This window comes from Castanea sativa, chromosome 11, assembly GCF_040712315.1.
Source record: "Castanea sativa cultivar Marrone di Chiusa Pesio chromosome 11, ASM4071231v1".
Classification (NCBI taxonomy): domain Eukaryota; kingdom Viridiplantae; phylum Streptophyta; class Magnoliopsida; order Fagales; family Fagaceae; genus Castanea; species Castanea sativa.
Genome location: NC_134023.1, coordinates 28,174,302 through 28,191,193, shown reverse-complemented (window position 1 = coordinate 28,191,193; position 16,892 = coordinate 28,174,302). Strand labels below are relative to the sequence as shown.

General features: G+C 34.7%; 2 protein-coding genes across 4 annotated transcripts; one reads left to right on the top strand and one right to left on the bottom strand.

Moving 5' to 3' along the window:
- Positions 1-24: 24 nt before the first annotated feature.
- LOC142616317 (serine/threonine-protein phosphatase 7 long form homolog) lies at positions 25-5,062 on the bottom strand. The gene is made up of 8 exons (XM_075789194.1): positions 5,033-5,062; positions 4,701-4,779; positions 1,611-1,723; positions 948-1,507; positions 744-827; positions 482-572; positions 158-373; positions 25-114 (listed from the first exon to the last, which is right to left on the bottom strand). Exons 1-8 carry the CDS (start codon positions 5,060-5,062, stop codon positions 25-27), a joined length of 1,263 nt encoding a protein of 420 aa, XP_075645309.1.
- An 883-nt stretch (positions 5,063-5,945) lies between these two features.
- Positions 5,946-12,962, top strand: LOC142614606 (CMP-sialic acid transporter 1-like). 3 transcript variants are annotated; one of them, XM_075787160.1, is made up of 9 exons: positions 5,946-6,119; positions 6,349-6,432; positions 6,842-7,056; positions 7,488-7,566; positions 9,213-9,382; positions 10,264-10,450; positions 10,672-10,749; positions 11,089-11,269; positions 12,666-12,962. In XM_075787160.1, the coding sequence occupies exons 1-8, from the start codon at positions 6,069-6,071 to the stop codon at positions 11,233-11,235; spliced, it is 1,011 nt and encodes a 336-aa protein (XP_075643275.1). In that variant the 5' UTR covers positions 5,946-6,068; the 3' UTR covers positions 11,236-11,269; positions 12,666-12,962. The 3 variants fall into 3 exon arrangements, with proteins under 3 accessions (XP_075643275.1, XP_075643276.1, XP_075643277.1); XM_075787162.1 differs by having other exon boundaries at positions 5,956-6,119; positions 6,349-6,389; XM_075787161.1 differs by lacking the exon at positions 11,089-11,269.
- The last annotated feature ends 3,930 nt before the right edge of the window (positions 12,963-16,892 follow it).

The window sequence follows — 16,892 nt, the reverse complement described above, 5'->3', positions numbered from 1 at the left end:
CGAGGACATCGATGAACCTCCGAGTTACCCTTTTGTACCAACCGAAGTACTCGTGTTGTGGAGGCATATCACCAAGCACTGCCTCACAACGCTGTTGAAGGCGATTACCCCACTCTGTAATATGCGCAGCATGTTTCCGCATCCAATCAACACCAACCTTCCCCCTCAAATCAATGGCATGCAGCGCTGTATCGGTGTCAACATTACGAGGAATTTCTTGGATCATCCCGAATTGACGAACGACACGATCCGGTGTATGTTTCTCTACTAGGTGGAAACATACAAGTGGCACCGTTGCCATCCACACGGCCCTCCCTGCAACGCACCACGGCGGAAGGTCCTCGAATTCAGCTTCATACGGCTGCCACACCACCTACGACAGCCAAAAAACAAGCAACACATTAGGCAACAATGTTTATATGTCAAAGTTCACCAAACCTATATCTTGTTCCTAAACATATTAAATAAGGCATTTTCATACCTGGCCTGGCAACATTGAAGCTATTTGCTCGCGGTACCTGTCCAGAAAGATGTGGGCGGGCCTGTTTTTCTTGTTTGGGACCCACAACCACCTACAACCCAGAACAAGGGAGCATATTAACCGATATAATTTAGGAAATTTGACACAAAATTATAGTGTATAACCTTTATTTCAAATTGTTTAATATAGACTTAAATAATTCCTAGAAGCTTTTAAAATAAATAAATTGAAGTTACATAACGTGTATGAGGTAGAGACTTACTTCAGGGACAGTGGACCACGAACTGGAGGACCATAAGCATCCACTGGCGGGCCATTAGTGACTGTCGGGCACAAATATGGGAACCTGGCCCATGCCCAATACTAGACCAACAGCAAGCACCCACCAATCTGATTATCTTTCTTATCGCTTGCTCTGCACAACTCTCGGTACAACCATGTAAGGCAAGCACTTCCCCAATTGTACCTTTGTGGGTTGCGAATGTCTTCCAACTGCTGCACCCACATTAGATGCACCCTATCGCCGGATTTGTCCACGAAGATTGTGTCCCCTAGTAGCGCTAGGATGTAGCATCGTGCGTACTTATGCAACTGATCCTCTGTGGCATTAGGCGGCAATGGATTGGCAACAGCTTCCAAAAGCCGTTGGATGAGAATCCTCTGGCCATGAAGTTCCTTTCTCTGATTATTTACAGGTCGGAAGCCAAGGAATTCGTCACACACATTCTCCCATTCTTTCTGCGTGCTCCCTGTAATGACCTCGCCGTCAACAGGAAGCCCGAGAAGAACCTCCACATCTTGCAATGTGATGGTGACCTCACCATGTGGCATGTGGAAGGTGTGAGTCTCCTGCCGCCATCGCTCCACTAAGGCCGTTATCAGGCTGTGGTCAATCTCTCTACCTGGGGTCCTGAGGAGTCCCTCCAAACCAAGTGCCTTAATGATGTCAACGACTCGGTCGTCCACCATTGGCTCTCGGTCGGAGAACTCTTCAGTGCGGACATGGCATTTAAGGGCCCCTGGATCCTGCACAGAACAAAACCATGGATTAATATATGACAGCAAGTGTGTGTACATTGTATGAATCAAATGCGTGTACATTCGTTAAATATTTAGTGTTGTGCTTTACCTGCCCATTCCAAATAGCTTCTGACCGATGGTTGGCCTGCAACGTCAACACCGACTGGTCAATGGGGCCAGGTTGTGCGTGGTCAATCTGTCCAGCATTTTGCAGCAGCCATACTACAGAAGAATGATAAGCAGTTAGCACGTAATAGACATTGAAAACAAAAAGAAAAACATAGATATATGAATTGGTGCTGCACTTGGAATTTATTTCAATTTTTACAATGAATCAATCATTCTTAATTAAATGGAAGTTGTTCCTATATTTTATTGAAAAAATCTAAGTACCATATAATTATTCATTGTCTTCTTACTATTTTTTTTTTCAATTAATTATGAAATTTTATTTTCTTGCTGTCTAAGTTGCTACTTATACTGTGGATTTCTGAAAGGGTATAGATTTGAGGCAATGTTGTTTTTGAGGATTTTTGTGTTTAAATCATAGTTACTTAAATTCAGAATGTTGTTGGGAAAAATGGGGCACACTATGGTGGTGCGTATGTATAGAAATATGATCCAAATGCATGAATGTTTTATTTAAAGAAATTTGAGACTAATTGTATACTTCCTTCCCTAATACAATCAATAGTATGTTATTGTCTAAACAATATACTGTGATTTGTTTTCATATAGAAATAAAAATATCTAACAAGTTTATCCAAATATTAAAAAAAAAGTATGCTGAAAAACATTCATTCAAGAAATGTTCATCTCGAATTGTGATAACAATTTGTAGGACAAAATAGATTTTGGTTGGGAATCAAACATTCAACAAACAAGTCAAGCAGGTCCTCTCTTGGGGGATTCACTACCTGCTTGTTATTAAATTACATCGATGCCAAAAGATATTATTAACATGTTTTTCAAATATCTGCTGGTTTTGTCAGCAAACCTTACAATGACTAGAAATGGAAAGATGGCATGTGTCAAAATTCATGAAATTTCATGGCAGTGCAACTTTATCATACATACAAAATAAACATTAATTTAAAAGACTAGTGTTAGGTTTTTAGGTTGGAAGATTCTATGACATGTAATCTTGTTCTGATCCATAATCAGATGTCCAAGATGCAGCTCAAAAGAAAGAAGTACGGAGTTTCAATTGCCATTCGATTGAGTCTCGATCAATCAAGGCAATGCTTTTGTAAGACCTTCAATTGAGTCTCTCGATCGATCAAAGCAAGTTTCTTAATACCTCTCAGTTGTGACTTGCCCAGTTGAGATACAAGAAACCAGAAATCTAACTTGTTTTAATTGAGTTTGTGTTGCCTTGTACTTTTTTGTGTCATACATACAAAGTTACAAGCATATAAAAGACACTTTATAGCATAACTACAATTGAGGTATTGCCGAGTTGCTCTGCATCTAAGAAGAAGAAAATCAAAACCTCAATTTCACCAAAACCAATGAGAATTGAAGATCAATCTCAAGACTCTGTTGTTATTTGCTGATCAAGGTTGAAGCCATAAGAGCCTATTGCTAGTGTGTTATTGTGGAGATCAAATCTTCAAGGTGGTCATTGGATTCGGTCCTTGGAGTCATTGACACAGTTTGTAGAAGGTTTTCAAGATAAAAGAATCCATGCAACTTGGAGCTGATTATAGGTTCATGTCAGTCAGTATCTACTACATAGAGTCTAGGGTCATGAGTGCGATTCATGTTGCAAATTTTAATCCATTGGTTTTCAATATCTTGTGTTATTTTCTTTACTACTTGTTATTTTATATTTCGTAACTATGCTCGTGGTAATTAATAGGTAATAACTGAGTTACATAATTGGCTAACTAACAAATTGATAAATTATGCTGTGGTTTCAAATTACTACTCAACTTGCACTTGCGTTGGTATTGTAAAAACTCTATGCTAGCTTGCTTATAAAAACTAGAGAAAGATGAAATAACTAGTCCATTTAATTTTTTACGTTTTTTTCACTTGTCCTTTTTCAATATTTTCTTTCACAATTTCTTATTTTGTGTTAGTCTTTATGGTATATTCTGGTTTTTCTAGTTTTGAGAGTAAGGCATTAGGATAAGATGTTCCCTATATATTCTCGACCCAAAAGGTTAAGCAACTGCCAAGCTCAGGATTTTTGGTTAGTTTCTTGTGGAAGCAAGAAAACCACCCTGAACATGACACATAAGATGAAACTATTGATTTTGCCTGAATATGGCTACTTGTGAATGAGAAATTATTCTGTACCATAGTGGAGGGTGGCAACTAATACCAATTACATGTTCAACATATTACTCTAGCAAAAAACTTAAGACAATCAAGTCAGTTATAAGGTTCTCTTTAATTAAGAAAAGCATATGCATAATTTTTTACATTTATGCATATGCAAATCTACGTAAATCCATAAATAGAGTCCAATTTTACAAATTTAAGTGGTGGAAAGAGAAATGACAATTCTTGTTAAAGGAGAATCATATGAAGTTACCAAAACCTACCATAGTAACACTAGCAATTGCTAAAATTACACCAAGAACGGATGAGGTAATCAGAAATAACACAATGTCTAATGATTAGCAAAAGAAATGTGGCCAATGGAAATACTACAATATATATTGTGTAATGTTTAAAATTGTATGAGCTTAATGTAACCAAGGCATATGGTTGCGATAAAGTGTAGTTGAGCTTTATTGGGAAAACTAAAGGCATCAACATTTTCCATTACTAATGGAAAAGAAAAATTACATAGGATGAGGATATTAATGAATTTTACATAGGAAACCAAAGAGAACTGTATTGAAACAAGTATACTTCAACTTCACTCAAAAAAGAAAGGTACAGATAATAGCAATATAATCTTGGGCTGCTTTACTAAAAAAAATTTCGGGTTGTCTAAGTCTTTATAAAGACATACACTCTCCTACTGCATAAAGTGCAATATTGTGTCGCCGAATATCCTACTGCAAACACACACAACTCAACTTAATTCAAAAGTTTTCTTGTCAACCAAAGTTTTTTGGATTTCAGTACATATAATCCAGATTTTAGCATTACTCTCAGGTGTGAAGTAAGCTCACAACCTCTACGATGAGGGAGAATGCAACATGGAATATGCACTTGGACTGTTTAATAACAGAATTCTTACATCCAAGCAAAACAGAAGCACGTATTTCAGATAACACCAGGGGGCATTGCAGATGCGAAGGACTAAGCTTACGGCCCTTCTGCAGCTCCAAAGTAGCAATATAGTGGAATATACATTTTCCTAATATCTACTTACTGTAGTTTACTTTAAAGTTGTAAATCATGAATGCTATAACCTGTTGGTCCGATTCATTAAAGCATTGATGAGCTTTAGCTGCCCTGGACTATGCTTTAGATACATCTTAACTTCTTTGGTGAATATAGTAGCCATATTAAAAATCAATGGACTTCATTATTTCTTTTCAATGGTAATTGTGTGAACAGGAAACTGACCCCATGTTCAGAAATGGATATTATTGTCATAACGAATGTGACCGTAATAATTATCATCATCACAGCCTGATTCAAGAAGCGATAAAAATAGAGAAATAAATTGAATAGAAATCTACCACAATATCAGTCCTGAAGAGCAATCATATTATTTCATGTATCGAGGGCATGTGAACAGAAATTTGTGAAGATCATATTATTACTCTCTATTCGACAATCAGTTCAATCATAATTTTCGAACAAAAACCACTAAGAAAAACATACCTGAGAACTGAGTGAGAGTGGAGAGAGTGCTTGAGAGTGGAGACTGAGTGAGTGACAGCTCAGGGGGCAAGTGAGAGAGGCGCGAGCGTGAGACGGTGAAGAGCCGTGAGACGGAGGAGAGCCGTGAGACGGTGGAGAGAGGCGCGAGAGGAAGAGTGAGAGGGTGAGTGATAGAGAGTGAAGAGCCACGAGAGTGAGAGGGTGAGTGACAGAGAGTGGAGAGAGGCGCGAGAGAGAGGTCTGCGAGAGGCTAGACTTGGGTTAATTTTGAAAAACCCCTATTAGAAATCGAGTCTCAAAGACTCGATTTCCAGGTGGATCACCTCACTGCAGTAGCTTCTTCCACGTGTTGTCCACGTCACCTAAAAACCGAGTATTTAAGAGTCGATATATAAATCGACTCTTATACACTCGATTTCTAGGTGGCCGCCACGTGGAAAATCGCCACATCAGCTGTGATCAGACCATAGAAATCGAGTATCTAAGAGTCGATTTATAGTCTCAAAATCGACTTTCTCAGAGTCGAGATGTTAGTATTCTATATACTTCTACAACGGTGCCTACTAACTAGATTCTTCTATAAATATGGCTAATTGCCCATTTTCTCCAACAGCCTACAACCAAGTTTGCTTGCCCAATAAAAGAAAAACGAAAAAAACAAAACACTAATGAGGAAAAGGATCCAGCGATTGTGAACTAGGCAAAAACGCAGCGCTTTGGTTTTGGGTGATCAGCCTCACAAAAGTCTTGTATCTCGGTCTCGGAATCGGAGCAAATGCAGTGGTATCTGGTGGCGTCTCTGCTGACCATTCTGACCAGCTCTCAGGTCTTCTCTTCTCTTATTAGCAAATGTCTTCATTCATTCTGACTGATTTAACGTGGATTTTATATATATATATATATATATATATATATATATATATATATATATATATATATATATATATTTGTGTGACTCCAAAAATGAGCAACTTTAACTGCAACTTTTCCCATAACCAACCAAATTTTGAGATTACAGATTACAGCACCAAAATATAAATCTTCTTGTTCCACAGGGAATTTTGACGACTCTTTCGAAGACTAATGGAAGATATAGGTATGACTACGCAACTGTTCCCTTTCTGGCCGAAGTTTTAAAGGTACTTGTTTTTTTTACTGTCTGTCTGTTAACGTTGCTTGCCTTGGTCTTCTGTAGAGTCAAATTGAAACACTCAAAAAGAATAGAATGCGAAGAATGAAAATTCTCTCTAAACCCTTGAATTGAAATTACTGTCAAAGAGATGAATCAGAGAAATAAATACTTTTGTATAGGATTATCATAGTGAATGTAATCTAGAAGCACGGACGGACGTTTCATTTGGGCTGTTGTACCTATTGTGTCATGTTATAAATTTTCAGAAATTTCTCATGTTGCCGTGTAGTTCCTAGATTGTAATCCATCTTCACAATAAATAATAAAAATTTGTTACATATTTTTTCGGTCGATTTTCAGACTAGAAAAGTATTGTCTACACTGTCAAACCAATTCATTGCCTGTTAATATTTCAGCTTCTAGTATCGAGTTTTCTTCTTTGGAAAGAGATCCAGAAGTCACCACCTCCAAAGATGACTACAGATTGGAAGAGTGTCCGTTTGTTCCCTATTCCTTCAATCATATACCTGATCCACAACAATGTTCAGTTTGCTACCCTAGTATATGTGGATGCATCCACTTATCAAATCATGGGAAATCTTAAGATTGTCACAACTGGAATATTGTTCAGGTGCTTCTCTAGTCTTTTAAGGAGCTACAACTCATCAACTATTTTTGCAATTCAAATTGTCTTCATTTATTGATCATTGAGATTACTTTAAAGGAAAAATTACCATTTTTGGTCCCTACATTATGGGATCACTGTCAATTTGATTCTTGCATTTTGGTAATAGTCGGTTTAGTCCCTATTATCTTCAACTTGTAGTCAATTTGGTAATCCCTATTATATTCAACTTGTATTCAATTTGGTCAACTCCCTCGTGGAAATTGACTGCAAATTGAAAATAATAGGACCAAATTGACTTCTACCAATATATAGGGACCAAATTTACAATGATCCCCAAAATGGTTTTTCACCTACTTCAAATTTATTGTAGTTTTTTTCTTTTTGATGTTGATCTAATTTCACAAATTAGAAAATATTTTTATTTCCTGTTATAGGCTATTCTTGAGGAGAAAGCTTTCTAATTTGCAGTGGATGGCAATTGTTCTATTGGCTGTTGGAACAACTATGAGCCAGGTGCTGCTAAATCATTTGTGTGTATCCTTAATTTTCTGGTTTGTATTGTAATTGCCTTTAATCTGATCTGCCCCTTATTGATTTTGTCTTAAACTATATATTATAGATGCTCAAGGTGTCCATGAATATTAGTATGCTTGAAAGTTCTATTTCACATGTTACCTGCATATCTGCAGTCATTATTGTTTTTGCAAAGCAGCTATCCTATTACAGTAGTTGATCTCACCATCTAATTGTAGCTCTCCAATCAATAGTATTTATATTGAGAAACATTTTGACTGTTATGAAATTGTAATAAGAACTAAAAGAGAATTGATGACTTCAATTCACCAAGGTGTCAATCAACTCTTATATATCACCGTGTAACCAAGGTATGAAATTGGAAAGTGTCATGTTTCCATTATTGGCTTGCTCTCGTTCAATAATCAAAAGTAGCTCCAAGACGAAAATTAGTAGACTGGGTAATTAGAGATGGACACTGTATTAGAATAGATTAGGGCTGCTTTAGTCTTTTTGGTTCCTTTTTCCTCTGTTCACTACTGTGAACTCTTTGTATTTTTCTTGCTTTTCTCTTATTAATAATATTCTTTTCTTACTTATCAAAAAAAAAAAAAAAAAAAAGAGATGGACATATAATAAAGAATTGGGGCATGTTTGGTTGACTGTAATAGACATTTTAATGTAATAGTTATTTCTAAAGTTTAGCTATTTTGTAGTGTAGTTATGTTTTTATTACAAGGAATAGGCATTCCTTACGAATAGATATTCTTTTAAAATGAGGAGTAATTATTTATCTTTAAAAGGGGTATAATAGCTATTCCTTAGTAGGTGTAATAATTTCTAAAATTAATATATTTCCAAATAAACAAAATTTCCGTATACAAATAATAATTATGAAAATAAAATAAAAAATCATCAAAAAATAAGTCATCTCTCTCAAATTCAAAAAATATTATTTTTTAGAAAATATAATTGTATGAGTAGGATATTTCCTAAAATAGATTATAAGTTTTATTCAAATGTTACAATTCACAATCAAACTTATGAATACATTTAGTTATTCCAATACAACACATTTTTCCCTTAATCAAGATTACCATTCCTATTGTAATCCTCATTTAGTGTGCCAAACATGCCCTAAATGTACCACATGATACTTGAATTCCAAATAAGAGTTTGTGAGAAGCATACAGAGATGCCTAGTAATTGGGAACAAGTTCATATAGTGCAATAAACAAAGGTATACTTTGCAAATGTGATGAACAATGCTTAAAATAAATTTTTGCCTCACAATTTTATTTTTTCCTTTTGGGGAATGTAGGCTTTTATAGTTGAGAATGTGATATAATATCTAATCTGACTACTGATTGATGCATAGCAATCTATGAATACCAGTATCGAGTTTGTTTGGTATGGATCACGATGTTTGTTGATACATAGAATACTCTACATGCAGCGGTTCTAGCATAGTTTTGGACCAATCAGACCTGATCTTAAGCTATGCTGTGATTTCTCTTTAGCAATTCCAATATATTTGCACTTGTTTACTTTGACTGCTATCTCACTTTTTGAATAATTTAGTGTATGTTATCCCCTACATGTGAATATTGCCTTCAGAAAGAACTTTTTGTATTCTCTTAATCAAGGTCAAAGGCTGTGGAGAGGCTTCATGTGACTCCCTTTTCTCATCGCCAATTCAGGGATACATGTTCGGAATTCTGTCTGCTTGTCTTTCAGCATTAGCTGGCATATACACAGAGTTTTTGATGAAGAAGAATGATGATACTTTATACTGGCAGAATGTACAATTATACACGTAGGTGGCCTTTGCATACTGCTGATAAACTCTTGGTTTTAAGAGAACAGAGTATATATATATATAAGCAAAACTATGCGCATATTTTAATGATGGATTCTTGAAAGTTCTTTTTTGTAAGTAATTTTACCTTCCTCCTTTGTTGCCTATGTGATTAGTTGCACAAAATTCCTGAAAGTTGGTTATTTATTTTGCATTTTTTTTACTCCTGGTGGAGGTTACTAATTGTAAATAACTGCTTAATAATAATGATAAAAAGTATAGAGAACAATTAAAAACCTTCAGGCAGAACAGCTTACATTGTTCATAGATTGAAAAACTGGAATTGTGGGGTCCTTGTGGCTTATTAAGTTTGTTCCTAAAAGATTGGATTTGTGTTTGATCTTTACAACAATATTAAGATTTAGCAGTGTCCTCATAAGTACTCCACCTATATTTCTGCATGAGTTTTCCTTAGGTATCAATTTAAATGATTGGGTGATGTGTGCAACATGTTTTTCAAAACAAAAATGGGTAATACAGATCTTCCCTGCAAAACACCCTGGGCACCTACTTGTAAAAAGAGCTCCATTTCTATCTAGTTAGTTAAATCCTTGTTTAAGAATTTGAATAAGAGGAATAGCCATAATCTACCTAGGGATACAGAGTGTGGCATTCTGATGCCAATTTCTAATTTTGCAGAAAATAATAAAACTATTATTTTCCCTTGCAGAAAATTAAATATACTTGTTTTGGAAACATCAGATTATGTTACATGGTCACTTGTCAACTAAAATGTTACAACTTTCAAGCTTGTGAAAGGTGATTATCATGAGCAAAATGCCTGTAGTTATTAGAAGCTTTGGGCTAGAAATAATTTAGAATGGTACATATTTTTCCAGATTTGGGGCTATTTTCAATATGGCACGGCTTCTCTTGGATGATTTCAGAAATGAATTTGAGAAAGGGCCATGGTGGCAACGCCTTTTCAATGGTTACAGTTTCACAACCTGGCTGGTGGTGTTAAATCTAGGATCAACAGGACTTTTGGTTTCTTGGTTAATGAAATATGCTGACAATATTGTAAAGGTGACTCCTTTCACCTGTTTGCAGTTTCTGTGCTTTTGTCTGTTTCTCCATAAGTTTATATTGAGTGCCCATTTGACTTGCACTTGTCTCATTGATACATTTTACTTGTGATAACTAGGAATGTATGGTATTTTAATTTGGGTACTTGGGATGAAACAACTCATTGTTCCCTTGCATTCCTCTTAATTGTTGTTTTATTTTTGCTTTTGCTTTTGCATTAGGTGTATTCCACATCAATGGCAATGCCACTGACAACGGTTCTGTCTCTATTTCTCTTTGATTTCAGGCCAACGTTGCAGGTAAGATTCCATGCCTATGAAATTGGTTTCTTCTGCATTTCCTATAATTTTCTTATTTCGTAGTAAGCATTTGAGTACTATATCTGGATTGAAATTGTTTTATGTTCTATAGAAATTTTTAAATCAATGTTTTGCCATTCTTTAGGACTAGTTTATGCCCTTAAATGCTATGAAAACATATAATTGGTTAGAAGTTTCAACTCATATCTTTGCCATTCATGGATAACAAGATCCTTGTAAAACTTGACTGTTTATCTGGTGCTCCTTATGTCATATTCACTTCCCATTTCATCTGGCAATTGCCAAACAATAAGGTTTTTTTTTCTTGTGCTGCTGCAGCTTTTCTTGGGTATTGTTGTTTGCATGATGTCACTACAAATGTATTTTGCCCCTCCAAGTATGCTAATTGATTTGCCGAAGATGCTAAATGAAGATTCAGAAAGTCTTCTTGAAGTTTATGTTGATCGAAGAACAGATTCATCATGATAATTTCTTTCTAAGTGGAGTGCAACATTCTCTGGTATCTCTTTCTTGAAAGGAATATATATATATATATATATATATATATATATATATATATATATATATATATATATAAGATGTCTATTAAGATGTCTGAGTTTAGAAGATTTAGATGGAGGGAATCCTAACAAATGTCCATTAACGTGTAACTGGTCTTCTGTATTTCTTATAGTCTTGATTGAATTTTACTTTTAAGAAAAGCATTCAATGTATCTGAGCATATCATTTTAAAGTTCTTTGCATGTAGTGTGATATGGCACAACATTCTAAAAGAAATTTGTAGGTACAATGAAACAGAAAAAATATAAATAAATAAATAAATAAGAGGGAAGGATAAGCCTGAGAATCAAAACCTTAAGATTGTTTAGAACCAGCATCAAGCGGGGAAAATAAAATAAAACATTGGAGTTAGCATCTAGGGCTGCCTGAAGTCAACGTCAAGCCTTTGGAGAAAATTCCAACAGTTCTTTTTATTAATCAGGTGAAGAAGCCAATACTAAGTTTTGGGGCCTTTAAATAGGACTCCCAAATTTCATCAGGAAAGGAACTAACTTGCTAACCAAGCAGGGAAGGTAAATGATACTTTGTTAACCAAGTAAGAAAGGAAATAACTCTTTAAGTAATTACATGAAATTCAATAAAATTAAAATTTAAGTAATTACATAAAATCCAATAACATTAAAATTCCAAATTAAACAGGATTTATTAAGTCAATTGGGCCTATCTAACAGCAGGCATCCATCGTTTAGCCATGTGATTAGGGACCTGCATCTGGTGTATGTGCCAACTACCTCAAAGTGGGGGAAACTCAACTCTGTCAAGTGTTGATCTTTGGTGGTTTTAGTATCACTCCAAGAGTTCAAGGTATAGTTGTTATGGCTCCTCTCCGGTGATCCAAGTGTAATCTAAGTTTGGTCATCTCTTCCAACGAACTAGTAGCGACTGTAGCATTGACCTCCTGTCCCTGGTGAAAATAATCTGTTCATCCAAAATAGTATCAATGTGTTCTTTACATTTTGATGGAAGGTTTATTGGTGCTGGATTAGGTATAAGGTTCACAATTAAGTCATGGGAAGGTTCATAAAAAAGGTCATCTAGGATAACTGCTAGACCTTTATAAGATGAAACATCAATGACATAAGCATTCGGTATGACCTGCTTCACCACTTTGAATGTTCTGGTACTACAATCTCACAGTTTCCTAGTGGTTTTAGAGGGAACCCATTTGGGCCTATTTGGAACCATTATATATTCCTCTATTTCAAATTCCATATAGCATGAATAAGCTTGACTTTTATATTGATTATTACTTGCTTAAATTTGTTTGCGGATCTCATGATGCAATAACATGTACTACAAATGCTCCTGCTAACTCAAATACTCTTAATATGCAGTCACATCGGGAGAATATCTGAAGGCATCCTGGAAGTATAACCAAGCATGACCTCAAAGAGACGCATGCATTTAGATCTATTGATAGAACTATTGGGTGCATGTTAGGCTACATGGACAATGGAATTTTCATTTGATGCCCCTTTTAGGCTCTTTTGGGCTAATGATGCTTAAGTTCTTTTCTTTTGTTGCCTCTTTAAGATTTTCTAATAAACAATTAACTAAATCCACTTTGGTATATCGAGAATACACCCTTGGTGTTCCACTTGGAAGTAATACAACTTCAATATTATGTCCTGAATGTCATCTTAGGCTCAGATTTTTTCTTCAAGGTCATTTTCTTTTTTCTTTTGTTTTTGAGAGGCTTCAAGGTCATTTTCGTCACCTGCATGATCTCCAGCAATAATGACTTTATTGTCACATTTGGCAGCAGCATGATGAAAACCTGGTACTGAAAGCATCAGATCGGATCTGAGAATTCAGTTTGTGGGGGTTGCTACCCCCTTTTTCCTGTGTTATCTCTACTAACTAGCACAATACCAGGTTTGGGTTTGGGTTTGGGTTTGGGTTTGAGTTATGGTGGGGCTATCAGTGGTATACTACCTAAAGGTTGAGAACTAAATGCAGGTTCGAAGCACCTCACAAACTTGGGCTTAGTGATCAGGTTAAGGTGAATGCCTAATCTAAGGTGGTGACCTACTGAAAACAAGCTCCTTTGTGAGGTATCAATGAGCGCTTTCCCAAACCTGTTCAAAATCATCGCCTCATCCTTAACTGCATAACTCACATCTCATTATGTAATCATCAAATTGTGCTCTGTGGTCAGTATTACACTTTTTCCCGTCCCAAACTGTTTCTCTGATGTAGGTCACCTTGATAGGATTGGGAGGAATGGGTATTTTTCATTGAGTTTTTCCTTCATTGTACTCAATCAGTTATGATGGGTTAGTTTCCCCTAGCGAGGAGTTAATTCATACTTTTTTGGCTTGAACTGTGTTTTTTATTTTCGTAAACCTGATCTTTTTTTTTCTTTTTTTTTACTAATATCAATATATATATATATATATTCCCTGACAAGTTGATGCAACAAAAAATTCTTCAAAGAAATCTTGGAATCAAAATCAGAATAAAAAATTCAGACCTAGGATTGTCTGGAATCAGCACCAATCCATTGGAGAAAATTCGAACCCTAATAAAATTAGGAGAAAAGTTAACAGATGCCCTAGTGCATCCCGTTAACTGGAACTTTTACTAGTCAAGCAAAGCATACCAATTCTTAATTGTAGGGTCTTTAAATAGGTTCCCAAACGAAATGTATTTTTCAAAACAGTAAATAATAAAATTAACTATATTAAATAAGTCGGGCACAACTGTCGAGTCATGTGATTGGGGTCTGAATTGCACACCCTCTCACCTCTTTTACAAAAGAAAAAGAAAAAACAAAAAAGAAACATATATAAATAGGAAAATGTTAGGTATTGGTTTAAAAACCATTTTTAAAAACTTTTTATGAAAAAGGTTGTGTTAATGGGCACCGGAAGGTGCCCGTTAATAACAATTTTTTTTTGCAACTTTATAGTAGCTTTTGAAAGTTTTTTTTATTATTTTTTTTAGTAGCATTTTTTATAACTTTTTTTAAGTAAGACCCACAAAAGGAAACATTAACAAACACCACACGGTGCATTTTCCTTATGAAAAAATGATTAATTGATTAATTTTTTCTGATAATTTTTTTATTTTTCCCATAAAAGTAGTGTTAAAACATTTTATAATATGATTTATTAATAATTGCTCATAAAGGCATAACTTAACTCGTATAAATAAATAAAGAGTCATGCTAACGAGTGCCCTTAAGTCAATGATTAACAATTCATTTTAAGAAAATTTTGACACCACTTTTATAAAAATGAAAAAAAAAATTGTCAAAACATTAATTTTATTTTTCATAAATAAAAATAAAAGTTTAGATGTCTCGGCCAGTGCTGTGACTGTGAGTAATGCATCACTTATTATGGTGTCTGGAATACTGTCGGGCTTGTTGTGGCCCATGCCATGCAGGTTGATAAGGAAGTGGTGGTTGTGATGTGGTAGCCACAAAAGGGGCTAATGATGGTTTTGGTGGTTCGGGTTGTGTAAAAGTGATGGCGCTGTGTTTAATGTTTTAAGTTGCTTGACTTTTAGTCTGCTTCACAACTACTCACTTTAGATTGTTTTATTACAATAGAAGAGTCTAGAAGATATAAGTAATTTGAATGTAATCAGACTCTGCCTACCTTGAATCAAGGATGTTTGACATGCTCAGGACCTTCATCTTTTAACTTTTATATACAGCTTTTAAACATTTCACTTTTAAAAAAAAAAAATTTAAAATACAAGTATATTATAACACATTTTCAGCAAAAAAATTTTAACAAAAAATTAGATAAGTTGTTTCGAAATGAACAATGGGGTTTCTTTTTATGATATTCTCACATTTTTGTTTAATAAATTCATTGATCCCTAATTAAAAGTTTGTAGCAGAAGTTTCTGCTAGTGTGATAGTAGAGTCAGTGGCAGAGCCACGTTGGGGTCGTGGCTCCCCTTGTTTTTAAATTTTTTTTTGTTAACTCTAGCGTGAATATGCAATAAAACCACTAACTCAACAAAAATTTACTTACGGGCTCCACTCAAATTTTTTTTTTTTTTTATATAAGATAAAATTATACTTTAGTCTAATTTAAGTGTATATGTATGTAAAACTCCCTTCTGGAGACTTGAACCCCAGCCTTTACTCCTACACCCCACAAGCACTTATACTTGTGGAGTGACCATCGCACTAAGGGTGTGCAGTGATCACTCAAATTTTAGTTAGAATTTGGCTTGCTTGAATTTTTTTTTTTTTTTATTTTAAGAATTTGACCTATCAAAATGTAAAGTTTAGATCCTAAAAATCATTTCGTCCATCAAAATTTTGAGGTAATCTAGAAAAACCCAACAATTAAATTAGTAAAAAAAATCAAAAATAAAATATCCATCAGATGGCCCATTTCTTAGCCTCATGACCTTCCAAATACTACAAAATCCAAAATCATCTTAAACACATTTTAAACCACCCGAGATCAGCTTTAAAAAAAAAAAAAAACCACCCGAGATCAACACTACCGAAAAAAGGGAAAAAGTCAAAGGTCTTGTAACTGAATTGACACCTTCCCATATACAAAGTGCTTAGGGGTCTAGGGAAAAGGGTTCGAGCTGCGGGGTTAATAGCATGTTGTAATTATTTCTCAAAAAAAAAAAGGGAGGGAAAAAGAAAAAGAAAAATCTCTCTCTCTCTCTCTCTCTCTCTCTCTCTCTCTCTCTCTCTCTGAAAGAAAATACTTTACTAACGAAGGAAAAAAATAGCTATACAAAGGAACAAGCTTCGTTCCTAATATCAGACTCAAAACAATAGGGGCATTTATCTACATTAAAAGAGCCAAAAACATTACATTTGAGAGACCATTTAGCTTCTACTAGAGAGTAAATACTAAATCGAACTGAATTTAGACATCCGTATAGATTCTTTAGAACCAACCAACTGACTAAATTAGTTTTAGTTTACCGTGTAATGTCAAAAATTATTACTGTATGCTCAATGCTGTGTTTGGTACAATTGTACCATCGTATCCTTTTTCCAAGTTTTAGAAAAGTTTGCTAACTTTCAATTAGTGGCATCTTTTCTAACTTACTTTAAAAAATTAATAATAGATCTGTTTACATCTCTATATTATTTATATAATATCCTAAAATATATAACCTTGTAATTAAGCGAACAAATAACAGTATTGTTAGGAATGAATGTCATATAATTTTTTTTTAAAAGTGTGTGTATATATATATATATGAATGATAATCCTGTTTGTTTATTATATATTGATGTATTAATATTTGGTTTTTTGAGATAAAAGAGAAACAATTGCTTATAATTGTTTGGTTTTATCTAACTTATCTAAATAGTAGTTTACACTAACTTTTCCCACAATTTTTCTTTTTCTTTTTCTTTTTCAATTTGTTCTATGACTAGTTTATAAAAGGCGTAAATGCACTTTTGGTCCCTACATTTTGGGTCATTTCTATTTTAGTCCCTACATTTTCATTTCACCACTTTTAGCCCCTAAATCAATTAATGCGTTCCATTTTGGTCCTTACCGTTACTCACTTAATAAAAATTGCTGATGTGGCAAACGGCGTCCGTTGTTGGTACATTAAAT

Coding starts and splice junctions, on each gene's coding strand:
- LOC142616317 (XM_075789194.1), bottom strand. CDS start 5,062: ATGACAATAATATCCATTTCTGAACATGGG. Junction 4,780..5,032: donor TATCCATTTCTGAACATGGG/GTCAGTTTCCTG, acceptor TTGGAGCTGCAG/AAGGGCCGTAAGCTTAGTCC. Junction 1,508..1,610: donor AAGCTATTTGGAATGGGCAG/GTAAAGCACAAC, acceptor TGTTCTGTGCAG/GATCCAGGGGCCCTTAAATG.
- LOC142614606 (XM_075787160.1), top strand. CDS start 6,069: ATGCAGTGGTATCTGGTGGCGTCTCTGCTGACCATTCTGACCAGCTCT. Junction 6,433..6,841: donor TTCTGGCCGAAGTTTTAAAG/GTACTTGTTTTT, acceptor TTAATATTTCAG/CTTCTAGTATCGAGTTTTCT. Junction 10,451..10,671: donor ATGCTGACAATATTGTAAAG/GTGACTCCTTTC, acceptor CTTTTGCATTAG/GTGTATTCCACATCAATGGC.